At 43.1% G+C, this 19,299-nt stretch overlaps 1 protein-coding gene and 1 non-coding gene across 13 annotated transcripts; both read left to right on the forward strand.

Moving 5' to 3' along the window:
* The first annotated feature begins 258 nt into the window (after nt 1-258).
* Nucleotides 259-18,696, forward strand: PPP1R8 (protein phosphatase 1 regulatory subunit 8). 12 transcript variants are annotated; one of them, XM_036349686.1, is made up of 7 exons: nt 259-753; nt 2,546-2,606; nt 7,055-7,208; nt 8,474-8,694; nt 10,492-10,636; nt 15,351-15,415; nt 17,254-18,696. In XM_036349686.1, exons 1-7 carry the CDS (start codon nt 698-700, stop codon nt 17,605-17,607), a joined length of 1,056 nt encoding a protein of 351 aa, XP_036205579.1. In that variant the 5' UTR covers nt 259-697; the 3' UTR covers nt 17,608-18,696. The 12 variants fall into 12 exon arrangements, with proteins under 12 accessions (XP_036205579.1, XP_036205580.1, XP_036205587.1 ...); XM_036349694.1 differs by lacking the exon at nt 7,055-7,208 and having other exon boundaries at nt 668-753; XM_036349691.1 differs by lacking the exons at nt 259-753; nt 2,546-2,606; nt 8,474-8,694 and adding exons at nt 7,317-7,440; nt 7,996-8,432 and having other exon boundaries at nt 7,066-7,208.
* On the forward strand, nt 4,646-4,810 carry LOC118678023. Its single transcript, XR_004974709.1, has one exon.
* Nucleotides 18,697-19,299: the final 603 nt, after the last annotated feature.

Consider the following 19,299-nt stretch of genomic DNA (forward strand, 5'->3'; position numbering starts at 1 on the left):
ATGGTCTCTTTCAGGCAGCTGTTGGCCTAGGGCAGGCCTGGAATCCTAATTCAGTCACCATGACCAAAATCCCGAAGGGGCCACGCCTTGATGAGCCATTGAAGATCTGGATGTCTGCCTCTGATTGGATCCTTCTTCCCCAGCACATCCAGACTTTTCATAAATAGACGAGATGGCCCCTTAAAGCAGATTCCCAGATAATACACATAAATCCACAAGGTCCCGATTTGGATTAGGAAGAGGAAGCGAGCATGCAACTCTGCAGAGAAGGGCCGTAAGAGAAACAGAATGAGTGATTACTGTAATTTCTAAGCTCTGCGCTCTAATTCCTCTCTAGCTTGCGGTGCAAGCCTGTAGCAAGGACGGAGTCACAAGATTTAAGAGTCCAGCAGAGTGTGTGCAGGAGAACGGACGGGGGACCGATACCCCCCACCTCCCGCCCTTATAAGCACCTTTTCTTCAGACACCTCCCAGCCAGGAGAAACCCTAGTCTTCGGAGACACTGACAAACACCTCGAAATCCCATCCCCGTTTCCACCGCCCCTAGAAGCGCCCCCTACGTGCGTGCGTGTGTGTGCGTGTGTGCGCGCGCACGCGGGCGCGCACGCACAGGCTACTGGGATGCCGCTTCTCCCCTCCGAGTCTTCCAGTTTCCCGGCGTGCTTCGGGCCCGCCAAATGGGCGGGGGAGACGCAAGATGGCGGCAGCCACGAATTCCGGCTCCAGCCTCCCACTGTTCGACTGCCCGACTTGGTGAGTGGCGAGGAGACCAGGGCTGGGCTGGCCTGGGCTGGCCTGGGCTGGCTGGGCGGCCCATTTCCCACAGCGGGCCGAACGGTTTAGACGTTTGGGGACTGACTGAGGGAGAGCAGTTCGTCGGGCCGGGCAGCGTGGGGAGGAACCGGGAGCCCAGGCCCAGGCACTGAGGAACCCAGAGTTGGGGGCTCTGAGGCGCTCGCTGACGCAGCCCCCCCGGCGGTGCGCCGGTTGCCTGGGCGTTTCGGGGCCGTGGCCCTGAACTTACCTCCACTCCCGACTGGATCGAGTGCTCTTGGGGAGCAGCGGACCGCGCCCCTGCTCTCTGTCCCGAACGCGCGCGAGCCGGCTTCCCGGACCGAGCCCGCCGCGGAGCCCGTGCCCCGCCGCTGTGCTGCTCCCCTGGTCCAGCACTTGCTTCTCAACGGCCCGGGAGCCCCCTGAGCGCAGGGAGGCGCCGACCCACCCCTGCATCCGCAGCGACCGGCGCTGGGATTGTTGGAAGGAACCCCTTCCATCCTTTCTCAAGTTCTTGGGAAGAGTGGGATAATTTCATTTCGCCTTGGAGTAGAGTACAAGATGAGTAATTATGCATTCATTGCCTTGAGTTAGAGCTATCTCAGCAGTAACTCACCGGTGGATTAATGTTATTCTTCTCTGCCTCCCGCTATGTTGAGATCCTCAAGGGCAAGGCGTCTGATGCATCCTTTATATTACCAGCGCCTAGGCCTTAGCCAGGCACATAGTAGGAGTTCAGAAAGCATGTTTTGGATGTAACATGGCTTTTCCCAATGCACTGTTTTCAGCAACTGCCGTAGAGGAGTTGGGGCAGGATTGTGAGATAACTATGTTGCTCTTCAAATTAGAGGGAATTTGGATTGCATATTTTATGCAAATATGCAAAAGGACTCTGGCAAGATTGTTCTTTTTTTTCAAACTTCAAAGGAGCAAACACAGGAAGCAAGTGAATGTGTGCCTGTTTTCTGGGTTCCTTTGCATTTTGTAACACCCAGTTGCTTCAGTCTACAAATTTTATGTCCATTTTGGTTCCCTGCCACCGTGATTTCTGATGTTGGATCAGGATAGTAAACTTATAGTTAGAAGAGACATATCACCTACCATTTCTTCAGTCCTGTATGCACCAGCTCCTGTGTTAGGTGCTTTGACATGTATCCCTCTTGAATGCTGTGGTTATAGAAATACAGAGAAAAGTGCCCTGAACAAGCCATTATAGATAGAAAGACCTGTTCGAGGGTAAGAAACATCTCTTGTATTCATTGGTACCTGGTTTCATAGGCACGATACGGGATTGCCCTAACTCCCTAATTATATACCTCTGATTTGGTCTCAGAGTTCAGAGCTCTGTTTATTTTGTGATGAGACTAATCTTGGATCAGCACAGAACACCAGCGATGTGCTCAGCCTTTGTATGTTCTTTGCAGTAGTCACAAAGCTTAGATTCAAACTCAAAGGATCAGACTACGCCAGCTGTAGTACGTGCACTCTCTATGCTGCCTTCTCTCCGAGGTCGATGTTCAGTGTTAAAGTACAGGTTTCTTCGGTGCTGCTCTAAATACAAATCCATTAAAATCTGTGTTAGAGCAATTGAATCACTGGGGAAGCAAGTGTCAAACTTAGAAGGGAGCTGTAATAACAGTGAAGTAGATGACATTTCTGCTTGAACATGAGCTAATTATAGGCTGGTAGAGCTGCAGTGTTGAATGGGACAGTAATTGTAAATGGCATTATGAACTCACTCTGAAAATGCTTTTTCCTTCTTATTTTTCAGGGCAGGTAAACCCCCACCTGGATTACATCTGGATGTAGTCAAAGGAGACAAACTAATTGAGGTACAGAAATACATGTCTTTCCTTTTTCCCATCACATTAAAGATTTTTGCCAGTGACTCACTTTTCCACCCCTTCTACTGTGCTTTGTTTTCTGATGCTACTTTCGTTCATCCTGATTTTTTTTTTCTATTAAAAGCACATGGTGATGTAACACATTCAAACCTCTTATCTCCCACAGACACTCAGTGTTTTTTTTTTTACTTCTCTCACCTTTTAAATAAAGGATTTTAATAGATCATAGGCCTATGAGCCCTAATCAAACTGGAAGCCCTTTAATATGGTAAATTCCCTCTCTTTGAGTACATGGAGTTGTGTGGAAGGTACAAGATATGCAATCTATAATAATAAAAGCACAATATGCTAATTAGACCGGATAGCCAAACAACCTTCCGGACGAAGCCGCCCTGGCGGGAGCTGAGGCAGGGAGCATTAGGGGCGATCAGGCAGGTAGGCAAGTGGTTAGAGGATCAGGCAGGCAGACAGAGGTGGTTAGGGACGATCAGTCAGGCAGGCGAGCAGTTAGGGGCAATCAGGCAGGCAAGCAAGCAGTTAGGGGTGATCAGGTAGGCAGGCAAGCGGTTAGGGGTGATCAGTCAGGCAGGCGAGCAGTTAGTGGTGATCAGGCAGGCAGCTAAGTGGTTAGGGGTATCAGGCAGGGAGGCGAGTAGTTTGGGGCAATCAGGCAGGCAGGCAGGCAGAGTGGTTAGGGGCCAGCCATCCCAGATTGCGAGAGGGATGTCCAACTGCCAGTTTAGGCCCAATCCCACAGGGTTCCCTGCAAAATCGGGCTTAAACCAGCAGTTGGACATCCCCCGAGGGGTTCCAGATTGCGAGAGGGTGCAGGTCAGGCTGAGGGCCTTCCCCACTTCCACCCCCACATGCACGAATTTCTTGCACTGAGCCTCTAGTAATTGAAGAAGAAAGTGAATGACATAGATTGAGTTTAGCTTTTAAGTTGCTTTTATGATATTCAGGCCTGAGCCCTTCAAAGAGAATGGAATGGTGATGAAATTCATTCATTTACTCAAAACATTGAGTGCTTACTTTGTTCTAGTCATTGTGCTCACTGTAGGGACTACAACAGTGGACAAAACAAGCGTGGTTCTGATCCTCAAAGAAATCTGGGGAAGACACTACATAAAAATTACCTGAAATAAGTTCTATAAAGGAAAAGTTTAGCAGAATTGCAGATTTTCTACAAGTCTCTAGAATGAACACCACATAGAACTTGAAGATAACATAAATTTTTATTAGATACTAAGTTGTGTGAGATTTTATTTTATTTTTAATTCTTACGGCACATTTATTTACCAAGAAATGGAGATTAAACCCACTGTAACTATGGAGCTGTGAATCTCCAGCTCTTAGACCAATTTTATGTTTGCTCGCTCATATAGAATTTAGATTTAAGGTCCCACTTTTGAGTGCAGTTGTTTTTGTTTGGTGTGAATAGTAAAAACTCCCAAGGGGATACTTTGCAGATTAGGCTTTTATATAGAGAGATTTTATTTACTTGTTTTAAATTGATTTTATTGGGGTGACATTGATTAATAAAATGATACAGGTTTCAGGTGTACAATTCCATAATACATCATCAGTGTAGAGTTCTTTTATTTTAAGTTACAAAACTTCAAGATTATTCAATGAAATAATTTCGCTAAATTGTCTGTAAAACCTATTTTATAGACTGTTCCACAGATACAAAATATTGTTGCTAAATAGCATGAAGCTCTGAAGACATAAGAATCTCTTTTGTTACCAGAATTTAGTAAATCTCCCGTTTGCTACTGGAAGAAAGAAAGGAGGCCTAGCTTTAATGATTATATCATATTCCTTTGTGAAATAATTTATATTTTTAAAGTGCTCTTAGTTGTCAGACATTCCTCTGATTACTGATTTCTATTAACTGATAATGTCTCTGTCTTTCATTGCTCTTAGGTGTGCTGAGTTGCCATACAATTGTCAAGTTGCAGTCTTTAGACATCACTGTGCTGTTTCTGAGAGGAATAGATTTATGTGCTTATTTTTAAAGATTTAGACAGCACTTGATACTAACCGAGCTATCTATATCCTAGCCTTGTGTCAGAGGCTTGTGATGTGTTGTGATAGCTGGGTTTAAGAAGTGCAATATTAAAACAAAAGCCGTGAGTCTTTTAGCCCAGTGTGTAAAGACACACTCTGAGTTATAACTCAGTGGCACAACTGGGTAATGGTATAGCTAGTCAAGAAATTGTGGCTTTGGTGACTATTGAAACACCAATGCATTATCTTATTTACTTGGACAGAGAAAGTACATTGTTCAGGAGTTAACAATTTTCCTTAATCCGAAGACATACTATTTTCCCGCTACATCGTTATGTTTCTGTCATTGAGATGCCTTTAATAATGAATGTATATATTTAATTTGGAGGATCTTTCACTCCCCCTCGCCCTCTAAATACCTAGATCTCTGGTATGTCTTTGGCACCTTAGAAACATAGAAATTTGGTCAGTGGTATAGTAGAACCCAAGATCTGGTGGTCTTATAGACTGTTTCCTTGAGACTATCCAATGAGCCCTGTGTTTAGCAAATTTAAGTTTGTGAGGGCATCATCTGGGTGCATATAAATATGAATGAGAAATGCAGTGAGATTCAACCTGCGCAGATATTACCTAGAAAGAATAAGATGTTGACATTTCAGAACTCTCTCAATTTTAAAACAATGTCTTCTATTTAACCCAAGTTTTAAAACTTGAGTCTAGGCCAGCGGTTCTCAACCTGTGGGTCGCGACCCCTTTGGGGATCGAACGACCCTTTCACAGGGGTCGCCTAAGACCATTGGAAAACACATATATAATGACATATTGTTTTGTGATTAATCAGTATGCTTTAATTATGTTCAATTTGTAACAATGAAATTGGGGGTCACCACAACATGGGGAACTGTATTAAAGGGTCGCAGCATTAGGAGGGTTGAGAACCGCTGGCCTAGGCAGACCTGGGGATGATCGTCTTACTGAGCTGTCAGGCTGCTCATTCTTGATGCTGCCTAGCAGTATAGTGGGGTCTGGAACGAGCCTTGCCAGTAGCAGATGGTCACTGGACAGCGTTTCCCAGCAGTGACCCACATACCTATACTCGCTTGAACTAATTTTGAACCTTAAGGCTAAGCTTTAAAGAAACTGGGAAAGTGATTGTTTAAAGAAAAATGAAGAGTGTGGCCCATCGTCCATTATTCATTAAAATGTTCCTTGCCATGTAGTACATTTTCTGACGCAGGTAGAGTGAAGAAAATATATAATATGGTTAAAAGAGCTTAGACTCTGAAGTCAGACAGATTCTCTGTCTCTCTGAATTTTTAATTCAGCTTTTAAATATCTGGCTGTGTGAACTTGAATGTGTTAATTTCTTTATGCCTCAGTTTTGTCATTTATAAAAACAGGAATAATAGTATGTACCCACCACATAGAGTGGCTGTGAGGGTGAAATAACAGCATAGAACACATACCAGTGTGTGGCTCATGAATACCCAACGGCTGTTACTGTTATCAGTGCATGAGATATATTTCTGGTCTTGTAAGGGGAACACTAAAGCATAAGGGAGAATAGTGCCCACTGTGAGCGCAATGACATAGCCAGGAATGAAATATAAACCTCTTGATTCCTAGCCTGGAACCTACTAACTTGACTGTGCTTCTCTACTCAGCTGTGTGCTGTCTTCTCAGGGGTTTTAGAAGGAGTGCCATGTGAAATGTGAACTAGAGCTTAGTGAAACCTTGAAAGGGTTATTCTGTAAAATGGTCAAATTGTAGACTTTTAAAACTGGAAGAAGTGTTAGTAAAAATTTATCAAGAGTCCTTTATCTTTGACAGCTCAGTTTACAACCAGGCTGTGTCAGGGTTTACTAACCCAAGATTAAAAGAAAAATAAGGACAGTGTTGTGAGTTCTTCATAAAGCTAAATTCAGCTCAGTATTCCCAAAGTGCTTTGGGGCTATGATAGCATGATTCAAATATAAATAGGTATTTATAACCCCTTTCTTTCCTAACCAGTTGATAATCTTCCTTTGGTTATGTTTCTGAAAAGCAGTCATTACTTTATAAACATGCTTTGTGTTCTTATTTCTTGCTTGACCTAAAGTTACTATCGGTTGAAATCTTAAATTTCCAATGGACAGAGACAACCCCTTTTGCAGGTCACTTTTACGTAATAGAATTAGTAGGAAAACTTCTTTTCATATCAATAGTAAACATTTGACCGCTACATTTGGGGATATTAAATGTCATCTATCCCTCAACATGTTAGTAAGTTTTTCTGAGCTCTTTATCTTAAGAATAATAGGAAATAAACTTTTTTCACTGTGGCAAGGAATTTTCCTATTCAAGATCCTCTACTTATTTGATAAGAAGAATTTTTGCTTAACCCTGTTGAGACTATTTAAGTAACATTTAATTTAATGTTTATTTAGAAACTGATTATTGATGAGAAGAAATATTACTTATTTGGGAGAAACCCTGATCTGTGTGACTTTACCATTGACCACCAGTCTTGCTCTCGGGTCCACGCTGCCTTGGTCTACCACAAGCATCTGAAGAGAGTTTTTCTAATAGATCTCAATAGTAGTAAGTAATTCACATCCCATTCTGTCTCACACATTTCTTTTGGGCAATGTGAAAGTTCTCTTTAAGTTCTTCAGTTTCAAAATTGTGTTTTATTATTCACCAAGGAAGAAGTTTACATTTGATTTTTAAATCAACTCTTCTTGACTCCTGTGATATCGCCTATTTTCCTGAATAATTGATGACTGGAGAGAGAAGAAGGTTTTGGGGAGGACTGTCCTGGAGGAGGCACTAGGTAGATATAGAGAACACCATCAACAAAAACACTCAGGAGCTAGGGACTATGGGTAGCTAAGTGTTTACAGGACCATGATAAATTGTGGTCTAATTTAGGCAGCAGCTGTGATAGAGTAGCTCCATTAATATAGTAGAGTAGTTGTGCAAGACATTAACAACAATACTTGTTTTGAACAATATTTAATTTTTTATTAAAGGTTCTCTATCCCAGCTACATTCTGCTTTGACTAAGTAATAATATAAATTTTAATTTCATGAATATACTCCAACTAATAAGATTTTCAACTTTGCCAAAGATAATCCCAGAAATGCAGTTGAGACTTAACTACATGGAGCCTTGAAGTGTTTCACTTTTCCCATATATAAATACAATGTAAAATAGAAAGGATGCTGCTTCCTGGGCTGACCATGTTCTCCTTCCCCACTTTTATAACACAGACCCCACCCCAGTCTGCTGATAGAATGGTTTTGGAGAGCCTTGTCTCACAAGTACTTACTTGCAAATTTATCTCATCTTTTCTGTCCATTTTATAACATGCCGAAAAATACTCAGACTCAGCAGTAGGATTTTGGCTTGCCTTGGTATTGATATTGCACCTGTTTCAGCCAACCTTTCCTGTTCTGGGGAAAACCCAGCATAACTGCCACCAGGGCCTGTATTCCTTAGACTTGGGGCTGGAGAGGTCAGACCACAGCGATGCCTGTCTCCTGCCTTGGGTGGCATGGTTATTGCTGGGTTGGAGCCATCCTGCTGGACCCAGAATGGAGCCAAGCCTGTCGGGCAGGAGAGCAAGCAGTGGTATTTGTTATCTGGGTTAACAGCAGGTCTGAAGATGTGTAAGAATTCCACTGAAGAGATTCAAGACCCAGTGAAGGAGTTTTCCTTTTCATTGTGACTCATGACAAGGGATGCAAAGTGGACTCAGTGTCATTTTTATTTTAAAAAGCAGAACTGATAATGCTGGGAGGAGCTGCTCTCCTACAACTCAGGTTGGTTTTTTCTCTTACATTTTTGATTTGGTTATTCCCAGCACACGGCACTTTCTTGGGTCACATTCGGTTGGAACCTCACAAGCCTCAGCAAATTCCCATCGATTCCACAGTCTCATTTGGCGCATCCACAAGGGCATACACTCTACGTGAGAAGCCTCAGACATTGCCATCGGCTGTGAAAGGAGATGAGAAGATGGGTGGAGAGGATGATGAACTCAAGGGCTTACTGGGGCTTCCAGAGGAGGAAACCGAACTTGATGTAATTCCACGTCTGTCATTATTTTGTCTTTTGGGACTCTAGTTTTTCCATTATGTAGCTGTCTGTGTAGCTTGAAATGCCAAAGACTTAGAAGCAGGAGGTTTTCTTGAGCCCAGTGATGGGCCTTTGCCACTTTGTCAGTTATAAGGTGGTCAACTGTGACACACTTTGGAGAGCTGCATTGTGTGATTTGGTTATGTATGACCAGGGGTAACAAGGAAACTGGTCTCTTGCCAATAGACCCTCATGGTTGTCTGTGCACCTTCACTGGATGTTAGAAGCCAAGGCTGGGAGTTAAATTTTTCTAGAGCTGCACTATCAAATGCGGTGGCTATTAACTACATTTCAAATACTCAGTGGTCACATGTGGCTAGTGACTTCCATGTTGAATGGCACAAATAGAGAACATTTTCATCATTCAGAAAGTTCGATTGGACGGCACTGACTTAGACTGAAGCTTTCATTCATTTACATTGCTTTCTTGATATTGTCCAAATAGCCCAGGAATCTTCTGAATAGAACTAGACTGCTTTTGTTCTTATGGGCCTGGCTGCCCTGAAGGCTATGAATTTTACAATATTGTATTTAAGTGCTAAAGTTTTCCTTTTCTAGAGGCTGACCCCAATATGTGAAGTGGCCGTCATCCTTTACATGTCAGTCACTACACTGGTGTGACTGGTCTATTCAGGTAGACCATCTGTAAGCATGTCCTTAACCACCCACATGCACTTACTATTCTAGTACACTAAGGCAGTGTCCCAGCCCTTAGGAAGAAAAGCACCATGGAAATCTAAAATTTAGAAGTTATTTTGTTCTAAAGAAGTAGCCTCCTAGCCAGAGGCCTTGATGGTGGTCACTCTTACCCATTTCTCCTCCAGCCTTCTTCCATGCTTTCCTGTATTTTAAATTAGTATGTGAGGTCCTCTGTGGGTCTTTATTCTCAAGACATTTTGAATATCTCAAACCGCAATGCAGTTTGGAATAAGTCCAGAGGATTGGGAAGAGGCAGGCAGCAGTGCTGAGGCCAACTTAATCATTGAGATGGATGGATAGTTATGAATAGAAATGGGGCCCTACACAGGAATGGGGAGTGACAGAATATTAATGCCAAGTGTAAGTGCACTGACAGTGTCATTATGAGTTCTCAAAGAGAGTTACTGGGAAGAAAGCTGTCAATCATCCTTTCTCATCTCTGTTTTGTTACTTTAAAACAATTTTTGGAGTTCCTTCCAGTTACATTCTTTTAATTCTCAGCATAAAGACATGATAACCTTTGTAAAAAAACAACAAGCAAATCTCATCTGGCCAGTGTGGCTCAGTGGTTGAGCATCAACCTATGATCCAGGAGGTCACAGTTCCATTTCTGATCAGGGCACATGCCCAGGTTGTGGGCTTGATCCCCAGTGTGGAGCATGCAGGAGGCAGCCAATCAATGATTCTCTCTCATCATGTTCTATTTCTCTCTCCCTTTCCCTTCCTCTTTGAAATCAATAAAAAAACAACAACAAAACCTCAACTCAAAGATGTTTGTACAGATGACCTGTTCTCAGCTCAAGGTCCTCACCTTTTGAATATCACTGCCCCACTAGTCAAAGAGGGGCACATTCTGTCAAAGGTGACTTATAAATATTAGCAATCTGGGGATAGTAATGAGTTCTTTCTGAATACAGAGGAGAATCTTGTCTGCCTGGGGAAGTCAAGGTTAGCCCCGAATGCCTTTCTGCCCGTCATTTAGTAAGATAGTCTGCTTCACTTTTCTGTGTACTGACTTGTCTTTTCCTATGAACCCTGGCCTAGAACCTGACAGAGTTCAACACTGCCCACAACAAGCGGATTTCCACCCTCACCATTGAGGAGGGGAATCTGGATATTCAAAGACCAAAGAGGAAGAGGAAGAATTCACGGGTGACTTTCAGTGAGGATGATGAGATCATCAACCCAGGTGAGGTGTCTTTCTAGCTTCTGATGAAAAAGCTGTGGTCTCGGAGAGTAGTGTGCACAACCTATAGGTCAGTTGTAATGTTCCCAAGGTTTAGAATAACAGGTGCTATTTTAAGGAGAGAGAGTTTCTACAGTTCATTGGTGGAGTGCTCTCAACAACTCAGGCATTATCCATTTGCACTGTGGAAGAAATAGCTAACAGGAGAGTCCATTTAGTTCAGTGTACAGAGCAAGGCGGTAATTCTCTGCTGACCCAGAGTGTCTGTGTCTTAGTGGAGGTTTAAGTTAAGCATAAGTGTTTTCTGTCTTGACCTCAAAGCAGAACGTTATTGTCTTTTTGGGTTCTGTGTACTAGTATGAGTGGTAACTGTAAGATTGGAGAACCTCCTGCTGCTACTGTTAACTGCATTGAAGACTTGCCTCTCTGGAAGGAAGTAATTTATAGTTTGAATGGAAATGTCAGTAAGGTAAGAGCATTGTATTATGGGAAGGCCACTAACTTTACCAATTTGTTCCATCACCCAACATTTATTTATTGGGCCTATGTTGTATCTTAAGTACTCTGGTGGATGGATGACATAGAGCTGGGAGGTATAGTTATACAGTGAAGATGGAATTGGAATTGAAAAAACCTTGTTTGAAAATAAATCTCAATGGATAGAAGAAACAAGGATCCCAGACTAACAAGTTGCTTTTAATTTCCAAAGTAAAATGCAGTGAGAATTACTTTCAAGTCCTGCATTTAGGTTCAAAATGTCAATTATTTAAATGGAGATGGTCTGCTCCAGCATGAAAAAAAAAAGGTCAAAGGATTTTAGTTAATTGAAAATGCAGTTTTATGTAGACCCAAGGGTCCCGGGTTTGATTAAGGTCAAGGGTACATACCTCGGTCGCAGGTCCTCCCCGGCCCCGGCCCTGGTCTGGGCTCATGCAGGAGACAACCAATCGATGTGTTTCTCTCACATCAATATTTCTCTCTGTCTTTCCCCTTCTCTTCTACTCTCTCTAAAAACCAATGGAAAAATATCCTTGGGTGAGGATTAGAAAAAAAAAAAGGAAGAAAGAAAATATAGTTTTAGTCATTAGGAGTATGTGAAAACTAATCAAGTGCAGTGTAAGATTCATTAATAGGAGAATTGGGGACAGTAACCCCACTGGTCTGTGTTCTGAGCCAGTGATGGCGAACTTATGACACGCGTATCAGAGGTGACACGCGAACTCATTTTTTTGGTTGGTTTTTCTTTGTTAAATGGTATTTAAATATATAAAATAAATATCAAAAATATAAGTCTTTGTTTTACTATGGTTGCAAATATCAAAAAATTTCTATATGTGACACGGCACCAGAGTTACGTTAGGGTTTTTCAAAATGCTGGCACACCGAGCTCAGAAGGTTCGCCATCACTGTTCTGAGCATAACTCATCCATATGTTACTAAATACAAGCATGGCCCTAACCATCAAATGTGATGTAGTCCTGAGGGAGGAGGAGATTCATATATACAGAAAACAGTGCCCTGCATGCTGGGAATGTGGGGAACCATACAGGAGGGAGAGCAGATTGGAGGGGGCATGGCCACTGTAGTCAGGTATTTGCAGGACTAACCTTAAGAAGGGAACAGTGCGCAAAACCAGAGCTAGTGAGTAGCAAGTATTTGACTCAGCATAAAAAGCAACAATGAATCTTTATATTTAGAAGAATTAAAAGGATTCCTCTGAAAGAGATTGAGGCATTCATTCTAATGACAAGTTTACTTTCTGATGGTGTGTGAAGTGGAAACGATTACTCCTAGAAGTAGTGAATGCCCGAGAGGAATTTTTAGGCAGGGGCTGGATAACCAATCTAGGAAACTTATTTCTGGGCCCTGGAACCTCTTGAGTAAGTTTCTAGAGGTTGAGCCTAAAAATTTGTAGCTTCAAACAAGCTCTTAATTGTACTGATGAACAGCCAATAACTTGGGAATTACTGGACTAGACACTAAGTCTCTCTCAGGACTCAGTGTCTGATCTGCTTTGTTTTTCTCCTGGAAAATTATTGCCCCAGAGCTTTATTAAGGTGCTGTATTCAGGCAGAGTATAGCATAGTGGTCAGAGGGCCTGGGTTTGAAATCCACCTCTCCTCTTAGTAGTTGTATGACCTTGGCCAAGTGACCTAAAAGACTACTGGCCTGCCCTGACCAGTTTGGCTCAGTGGATAGATTGTCGGCCTGCGGACTGAAGGGTCCCGGGTTCGATTCCGGTCAAGGGCATGTACCTTGGTTGCGGGCGCATCCCCAGTGGGGGGTGTGCAGGAGGCAGCTGATAGATGTTTCTCTCTCATCAGTGTTTCTGGTTCTCTATCCCTCTCCCTTCCTCTCTGTGAAAAATCAATAAAATATATTTTTTTAAAAAAAGACTACTGGCCTCACAGGATTGGTGAGGAGAATAAATGATTAACATTTGTAAAAGCACTTCATACCAGTACTTGGGATTTGTAAGCTCTTGATAAATGTTAGCCATTATCCCCATCATTATCTGCCACAACTTTTGCCTTCTACCTGTGCACCTTTCCTAAACTAGAAGTAGACTTCGTAAGGAATCTGCTGGTAGATCTTCCAGGAGCAAGGCTCTCCTAGAACATGCGTATTCTCTACGACTAGAATGAGGAAAGGAGGAGAGGGCCTGACCATCAGCCAACACAGGACAGGGTTCCCCAGAGAGGCTTAGTCTCTCCCCTCTACAGGCCTAGTGCACGCATGGGGTGCATCCCCCAGTAGCCACTCCTGTCAGGCTCCATTGCTTGTGCGCCTCGTTCAGCTTTCCTTGCTGAAGGGATGATTAGAACAGGGCTCCCGTGGGGGTGAGGAAAGATAAGGTTGCCTTTTTTAGAGAACTTGTCTCCTTCCTGAGTCTGGTCATCTTTCCTCTCTTCTTCCACGTAGAAGCCATTTGTTCGTTCATTCCTTGAACAAAGATTGGTTAATCAATGAATATACCAGGGCATATTCTTTAAAGGCATCCTAAAGGGAAAAGTCAGACTTAAATCAACCAGGTGTAATTATTCAGATTAAATAGGGAATCTTTATTTTCCAAAGGAATTCATATGAGTGCTCAACTTTAAAATAGCAAGCTCCCTCAATGCATTTAAAATAAGATGTACAACATCAGTTAGGGACATAATTCCTGTCACTACATTAAGATGAAGGGGACTCGGAGTAGTTTTCTTTAGTAATGCTAACAAGTCAGCCTGCCTGTCTCCATACACACAGCCTTCAGCGAGAAAACTGCTCATCCTAGGCGGCCCAGCGCAGCCATCCTCTCTGTGCTACAGAGCAGCTCTGCTACCTGTCTTGAAGCACCTCCAGTGTGTTCTAGCCTATCTGGCTTTACGGTGTGAACTCTTTAAAGGCAGGGCAGTATCTTGCTCTTATTTCCATGCCTGATGTCTAATAAATGAGGCACAAGAGAGTGGACTCACTGCAAACATGTCCCTTACTTGGTCTTATCTCTTCCTCCCTGCAGAGTGAGTGAAGCTAGAAGTTTGTAGGGTATAACAATGTGTGTAAGCTGTGAAAAGGGTGCTGCCCTCCCACTCTGCCTGGACGAGGGCTTCAGATCCTTTAGTAAAAGTCTTTTTTTTTTCATATATATATAATTTTTTTTATTTATTTTTGTTAATCCTTACCGGGGATATTTTTCCCATTGATTTCTAGAGAGAGTGGAAGGGAGGGAGGGAAGAAAGGAGAGAAGGGGAGAGAGAGAGAAACATCAATGTGAGACAGACACATTGATTGATTGCCTCCCGCATGCACCATGACCAGGCCTGGGATGGAACCTGCAACCCAAATCTTTGCCCTTGATGGGGAATCGAACCCATGACCCTTCAGTAGGCAGGCTGATACTCTACTGAGCACACCGGCCATGGCAGTAAAAGTCTTGATTGTATACAGTTGTTCAGGTCAAAAGGCCAAGTGAAGTTGGAAGCCCTGGATCTGAATCCTAATTCTGTTATTTGCTAATGAGTGGGCATTACCAAGATAGGTGGTGTGTGACCTCTTGACACGTCATTGTTTTGTCACTATCATGGGATTGCTAATAGGTACTCTTTTGTTTCTCCCTCAAAAAAGGGAAGTATGTCGAATGCAAAAGAACTCGTGGAAGGCAGCACAGCACAGTGGTCCAGTCCTACTTCTGGCTACTTGGACTAAATCCCGGCTCCTCCACTCTTCCTTAGGGTGACTAGGCCCATCACTTTACTCCTCTTAGCCTGAGGTGTTTTCTTGTCTAGTACATGTTTATTGTAGCCCTGGCTGGTTTGACTCAGTGGATAGAGCGTTGGCCTGGGGACTGAAAGGTCCTGGGTTCGATTCCAGTCAAGGGCACATGCCTGGGTTGCAGTCTCAGATCCCCAGCAGGGTGTGTAGGAGGCAGCCAATCAATGATGCTCTATCATCATTGATGTTTCTGTCTCTCTCCCCTTCTCCCTTCCTCTCTGAAATCAAAATAAAAATATTAAAAAAATAAAAATTTTAAAAAAAATGTTGACTGTAGTCATGCTCTCACCTCAGGCTTGTTGTGAGGATTTAACACAGTGCCCGGCACATAGAAACAGTTGGTGTGTTAGCTGTATTTTATTGTTTTAATGTGAGTTGTGATTGCTTTGTTTGTAGTGAGCCCTCTTCCCTTAACCCTCACAGGAGAATACCAAACTAATCCTTCCCTCATGTCTTTTTGCAGAGGATGTGGATCCCTCAGTTGGACGCTTCCGGAACATGGTACAGACTGCAGTGGTCCCAGTGAAGGTAGGAAGCACATTGTAACAATATTTGAAATGCCATTTCATACAGTCTGGTTTAAAAATCCACTCTTTTATAAATAGGTTAGGTGTACTTAATTTTAAAACATATTCTTTGCTCCTCTTCCATTTTTTTATCCTGTGGTCATACTTTTACTCCATCTATGTCTAGAGGATTCTGGAGCCCATAATAAGGCTGCAGGTGACCAGCCAGCTTGATGCTGTATGTAAATTATGGTTCAATGTAAATCTACCGCCAGCAGGCTGCAGAGAGGCCCACGTTTCTTTAGCCTTTCCCTTTTCACTCATAGTTAGCTATTAGGCAAGAAAGGCGTTGTGGTATTTCTGCATGGCACTGCTGCCTTTTGCTGTGCCTTTATTTTTTGTGCCTGGGGGTGGCACAGATAGAAAAGCCAGCCCAAACCTGGATTAGGTTTATAAAGACCAGGTATGTTGAAGAACCAAGAGATGGAAGTTACAAAGATGTTCTAATTGCTAAACATGTGGAGGAACTACCTGACAGCTAGGAATAAATAGTCCTTTAAATATTGGGATCTCTGTACATAGAGGTATTTAAAAAGTAGTTGGGCCCTAGCTGGTTTGGCTCAGTGGATAGAGCATCGGCCTGCAGACTGAAGGGTCCCAGGTTCAATTCCAGTCAAGGGCACATGCCCAGATTGCAGGCTCGATCCCCAGTAAGGAGGGTGCAGGAGGCAGCTGGTCAATGATTCTCAGCGTTGATGTTTCTATCTCTCTCTCTTCCTCTCCCTTCCTCTCTGAAATCAATAAAAATATATTAAAAAAAAAAGAAATTGGAAGATGCTGGTCAGAGATACTATAGAGTTTTTGTTTGTTTTCAATGCACAAAAATCAATTATATTTTTATGTACTTGCAATGATAGAGTTTTATTTTTTAAAAGTCTTTAGAATATATTAGACTAGGTTGATGTGTCAAATTCCTGGTTAGCCTTTAACTCAAAAGGAGTAGACAAGTGAGGGGATCTTTCATGAACTTTCTTTAGTCTCTTGTGAAAACGTACAAGGTGAAGTTTTCCTGTGCAACTCCATAGAGCTCATGTCACATTTCCCCCTGAGCTCTGTTCTCTTTTGGAATGTTCTGTTGTCATTAAAGTACAAACCAGAAGATATTTTTACTTTTATATCAGATTTATTATGGTATAATTTACATACAGTAAAATGCACACATGGCAAGTGTACAGTTTGAGTTTTGACAAATGTGTACCCCTGAGTCATCACCATTATAATCAACATATAGAAGATTTCCATCACCCAGAAAATTCCTTTATGTCCCTCTGCTGTCAGTACCTGCCCACTCCCAGCCCCAGGCAACCAGTAAACTTCTTTCATTCACTACAGATTTGTTTTGCTCTGAGATTAATGTTGAGACATTTGGTGCCCAACATGAAGATAAATACTAACTTCTGATCCCCCCCTCCAAATCTAAATACCTACTACCACCCATTATCACCTATTTCCTTAAAGGGCATTTTAACACCAAAAAAAGAGAGGGAGAGGTATGACAAGCTAAGGATAGTCACTTAAACTGGATAAGGTTTACTTTATAAAATGCTCACGCACTATCCTCATTTTTCTCAGTGTGACTTGGGATGGTAAATACTTTATGTGGACCCATCACATTAGAGGACCACTGTAAAATCTCTTTAATCACTGAGATTTCAAGACTGGGAAATCGGTTGTTTGGGAAACAAAATAAGCTAGAGGTTTAGGGGCTTTCCCCAGTGTTTTAGGGCTGGAATAGAAAAGGCTAATGAGCACCATCCATGTGCCTCACCTCTTGTCTGCTCTGTTCCTTGTAAACCACAGAAGAAGCGGATGGAAGGCCCTGGCTCCCTGGGCTTGGAAGAATCGGGGAGCAGGCGCATGCAGAACTTTGCCTTCAGTGGAGGACTCTACGGGGGCCTGCCCCCCACACACAGTGAAGCTGGCTCCCAGCCGCATGGCATCCACGGGACAGCACTCATCGGTGGTTTGCCCATGCCATACCCGAACCTCGCCCCTGATGTGGACTTGACTCCTGTTGTGCCATCAGCAGTGAACATGAATCCTACACCAAACCCTGCAGTCTACATCCCCGAAGCTGTTAACGAACCCAAGAAGAAGAAATATGCAAAAGAAGCTTGGCCGGGCAAGAAGCCGACGCCTTCCTTACTGATTTGATATTTTTGGTCATGGAAAAGGGGTGGGGTTGGGTGGGAATTGGGTGGAAGGGTGATGGGGGAGCTGATGAACTTGGGAGGAAAATTTTCCATGTGTGCAGTATCGTCTTTCAGAACGTCTCCCGGGGTCCTAAACATCTAATACCAAAACTGGGGGTGGGGTTGAAATGTCCCGTAAAGACTGCTCTTCAGAACACTTCAGTGTAGAAGAACGTTTCATACGTCATTTTAAATTGGTGCCCTGGAGCCTCCCAGGCCTTCCATGACCTCCTTTTTCTTTCTTCCCTCTTTCCAGGGTTATTTTTATTTTAAGTCATGTACCCTGTGGAGAGACTCCAGGCCCAAAGAGTCGAATTCAGAGCTGGAGAGGTGATGGTGGCATCACCAGCCATGGGTCCAGCAGCCTAATTTATATTTACTATCCCTATAAGTTCCACATAGCAAAAGGGTTGCCATGGATCTGAGGTTGATAAAAAAGGGTTAAAATTCCTTAGTTAAGCTAAAGTTTAAATAATGTTTTTCTGGGTCAGTGGTTTTGAGGTCCAGTAGTTAGGCTTTTCTCTTTTGTCCTTTCCGTTGGAATGAGAATATTTTGATTGTGGTCTGTGACCAGTGAATGCCATAGACACAGGTTGATAGTTTTAAACTTATTACTTTGTTTGAACTTTACCTGTTTTTTCTTGTCAAACCTGAGTACTCTCTACTTGCTGAAGTTTCTCATTTGATTCCAGAGTACTGTACTCTCCAAGGCTTTCCTTTTCAAGTGTGTTATGAAGGCAATTTTTAAAGCATTTGACCAGTTAGAACAATTTCAATTAAAAAGGAAAAGATTTCACTTTGCAAGTAACTGATGTCTCTAAGTAGACATTTTAGATGTCGGTTTGGAGGCGCTTCCCCCCTGTGAGAGCTCTTATTATCTGAAGCTCTAAGATGAGATCTGGCTAATGAACATAGGAGACGAAGGTAGGAAACATCGATAAGAGCTTTGTATAGAGATTTGTACATTTGTGTAATAGGCCTTTTCACGCTTTATGTGTAGCTTTTTACCTGTAACCTTTATTACATTGTAAATTAAACGTGACTTTTGGCATCTGGTGCAGTTGTGGTTCGGTCGCCGCACCGATTCCCGCTGACAGTAGGAAATGTTGCCCAGGGTGTGCTGTCCGGCTTGGGAGGTGGTGCCTGTCCCCATTTTATTACCACGAATGAGAACGCCCCCTAATGAATGTAGAAACTAACTAGAGATACTGGTCCCCAGAGTGAAGCCTCGTGGAGCCAAGTGGGTTGAGAGATGCCAGTCGCCCTTCATCAGGAGGCAGAACCACAGATGTGACAAAAGATTGGGCTTTGGGGCACTCGGCCTGGAGCGGGCATGGTTTAAACTTGGTCATCCGCCCTCTGGCTACAGCTGCAGCTCAGGTGCCGAAGTTGAGGAGGGTTAGAAGGGATTTCAGCCAGAGTTGGGATTGAATGGATGTGTCCATTCAATACGGGAGCCTATTTTCAGGAAGTGCACTTGGTGTGTGGTGAGAATTACAGGTGGCTTTGTGATGCGGATGCCAGCTAAGTTCCAGATCCCTTGGGTCGAGAGTGTGGACTTGCAGCAGGAGCAACCTCATAACAGAGTCTATAAAATCACAAGTTTACAGGAAGCGGACCTCATCAGCCTCTGTAAAAACGAGTCTCTTCATCT

Source organism: Myotis myotis, unplaced genomic scaffold, assembly GCF_014108235.1.
Source record: "Myotis myotis isolate mMyoMyo1 unplaced genomic scaffold, mMyoMyo1.p scaffold_m19_p_2, whole genome shotgun sequence".
Classification (NCBI taxonomy): domain Eukaryota; kingdom Metazoa; phylum Chordata; class Mammalia; order Chiroptera; family Vespertilionidae; genus Myotis; species Myotis myotis.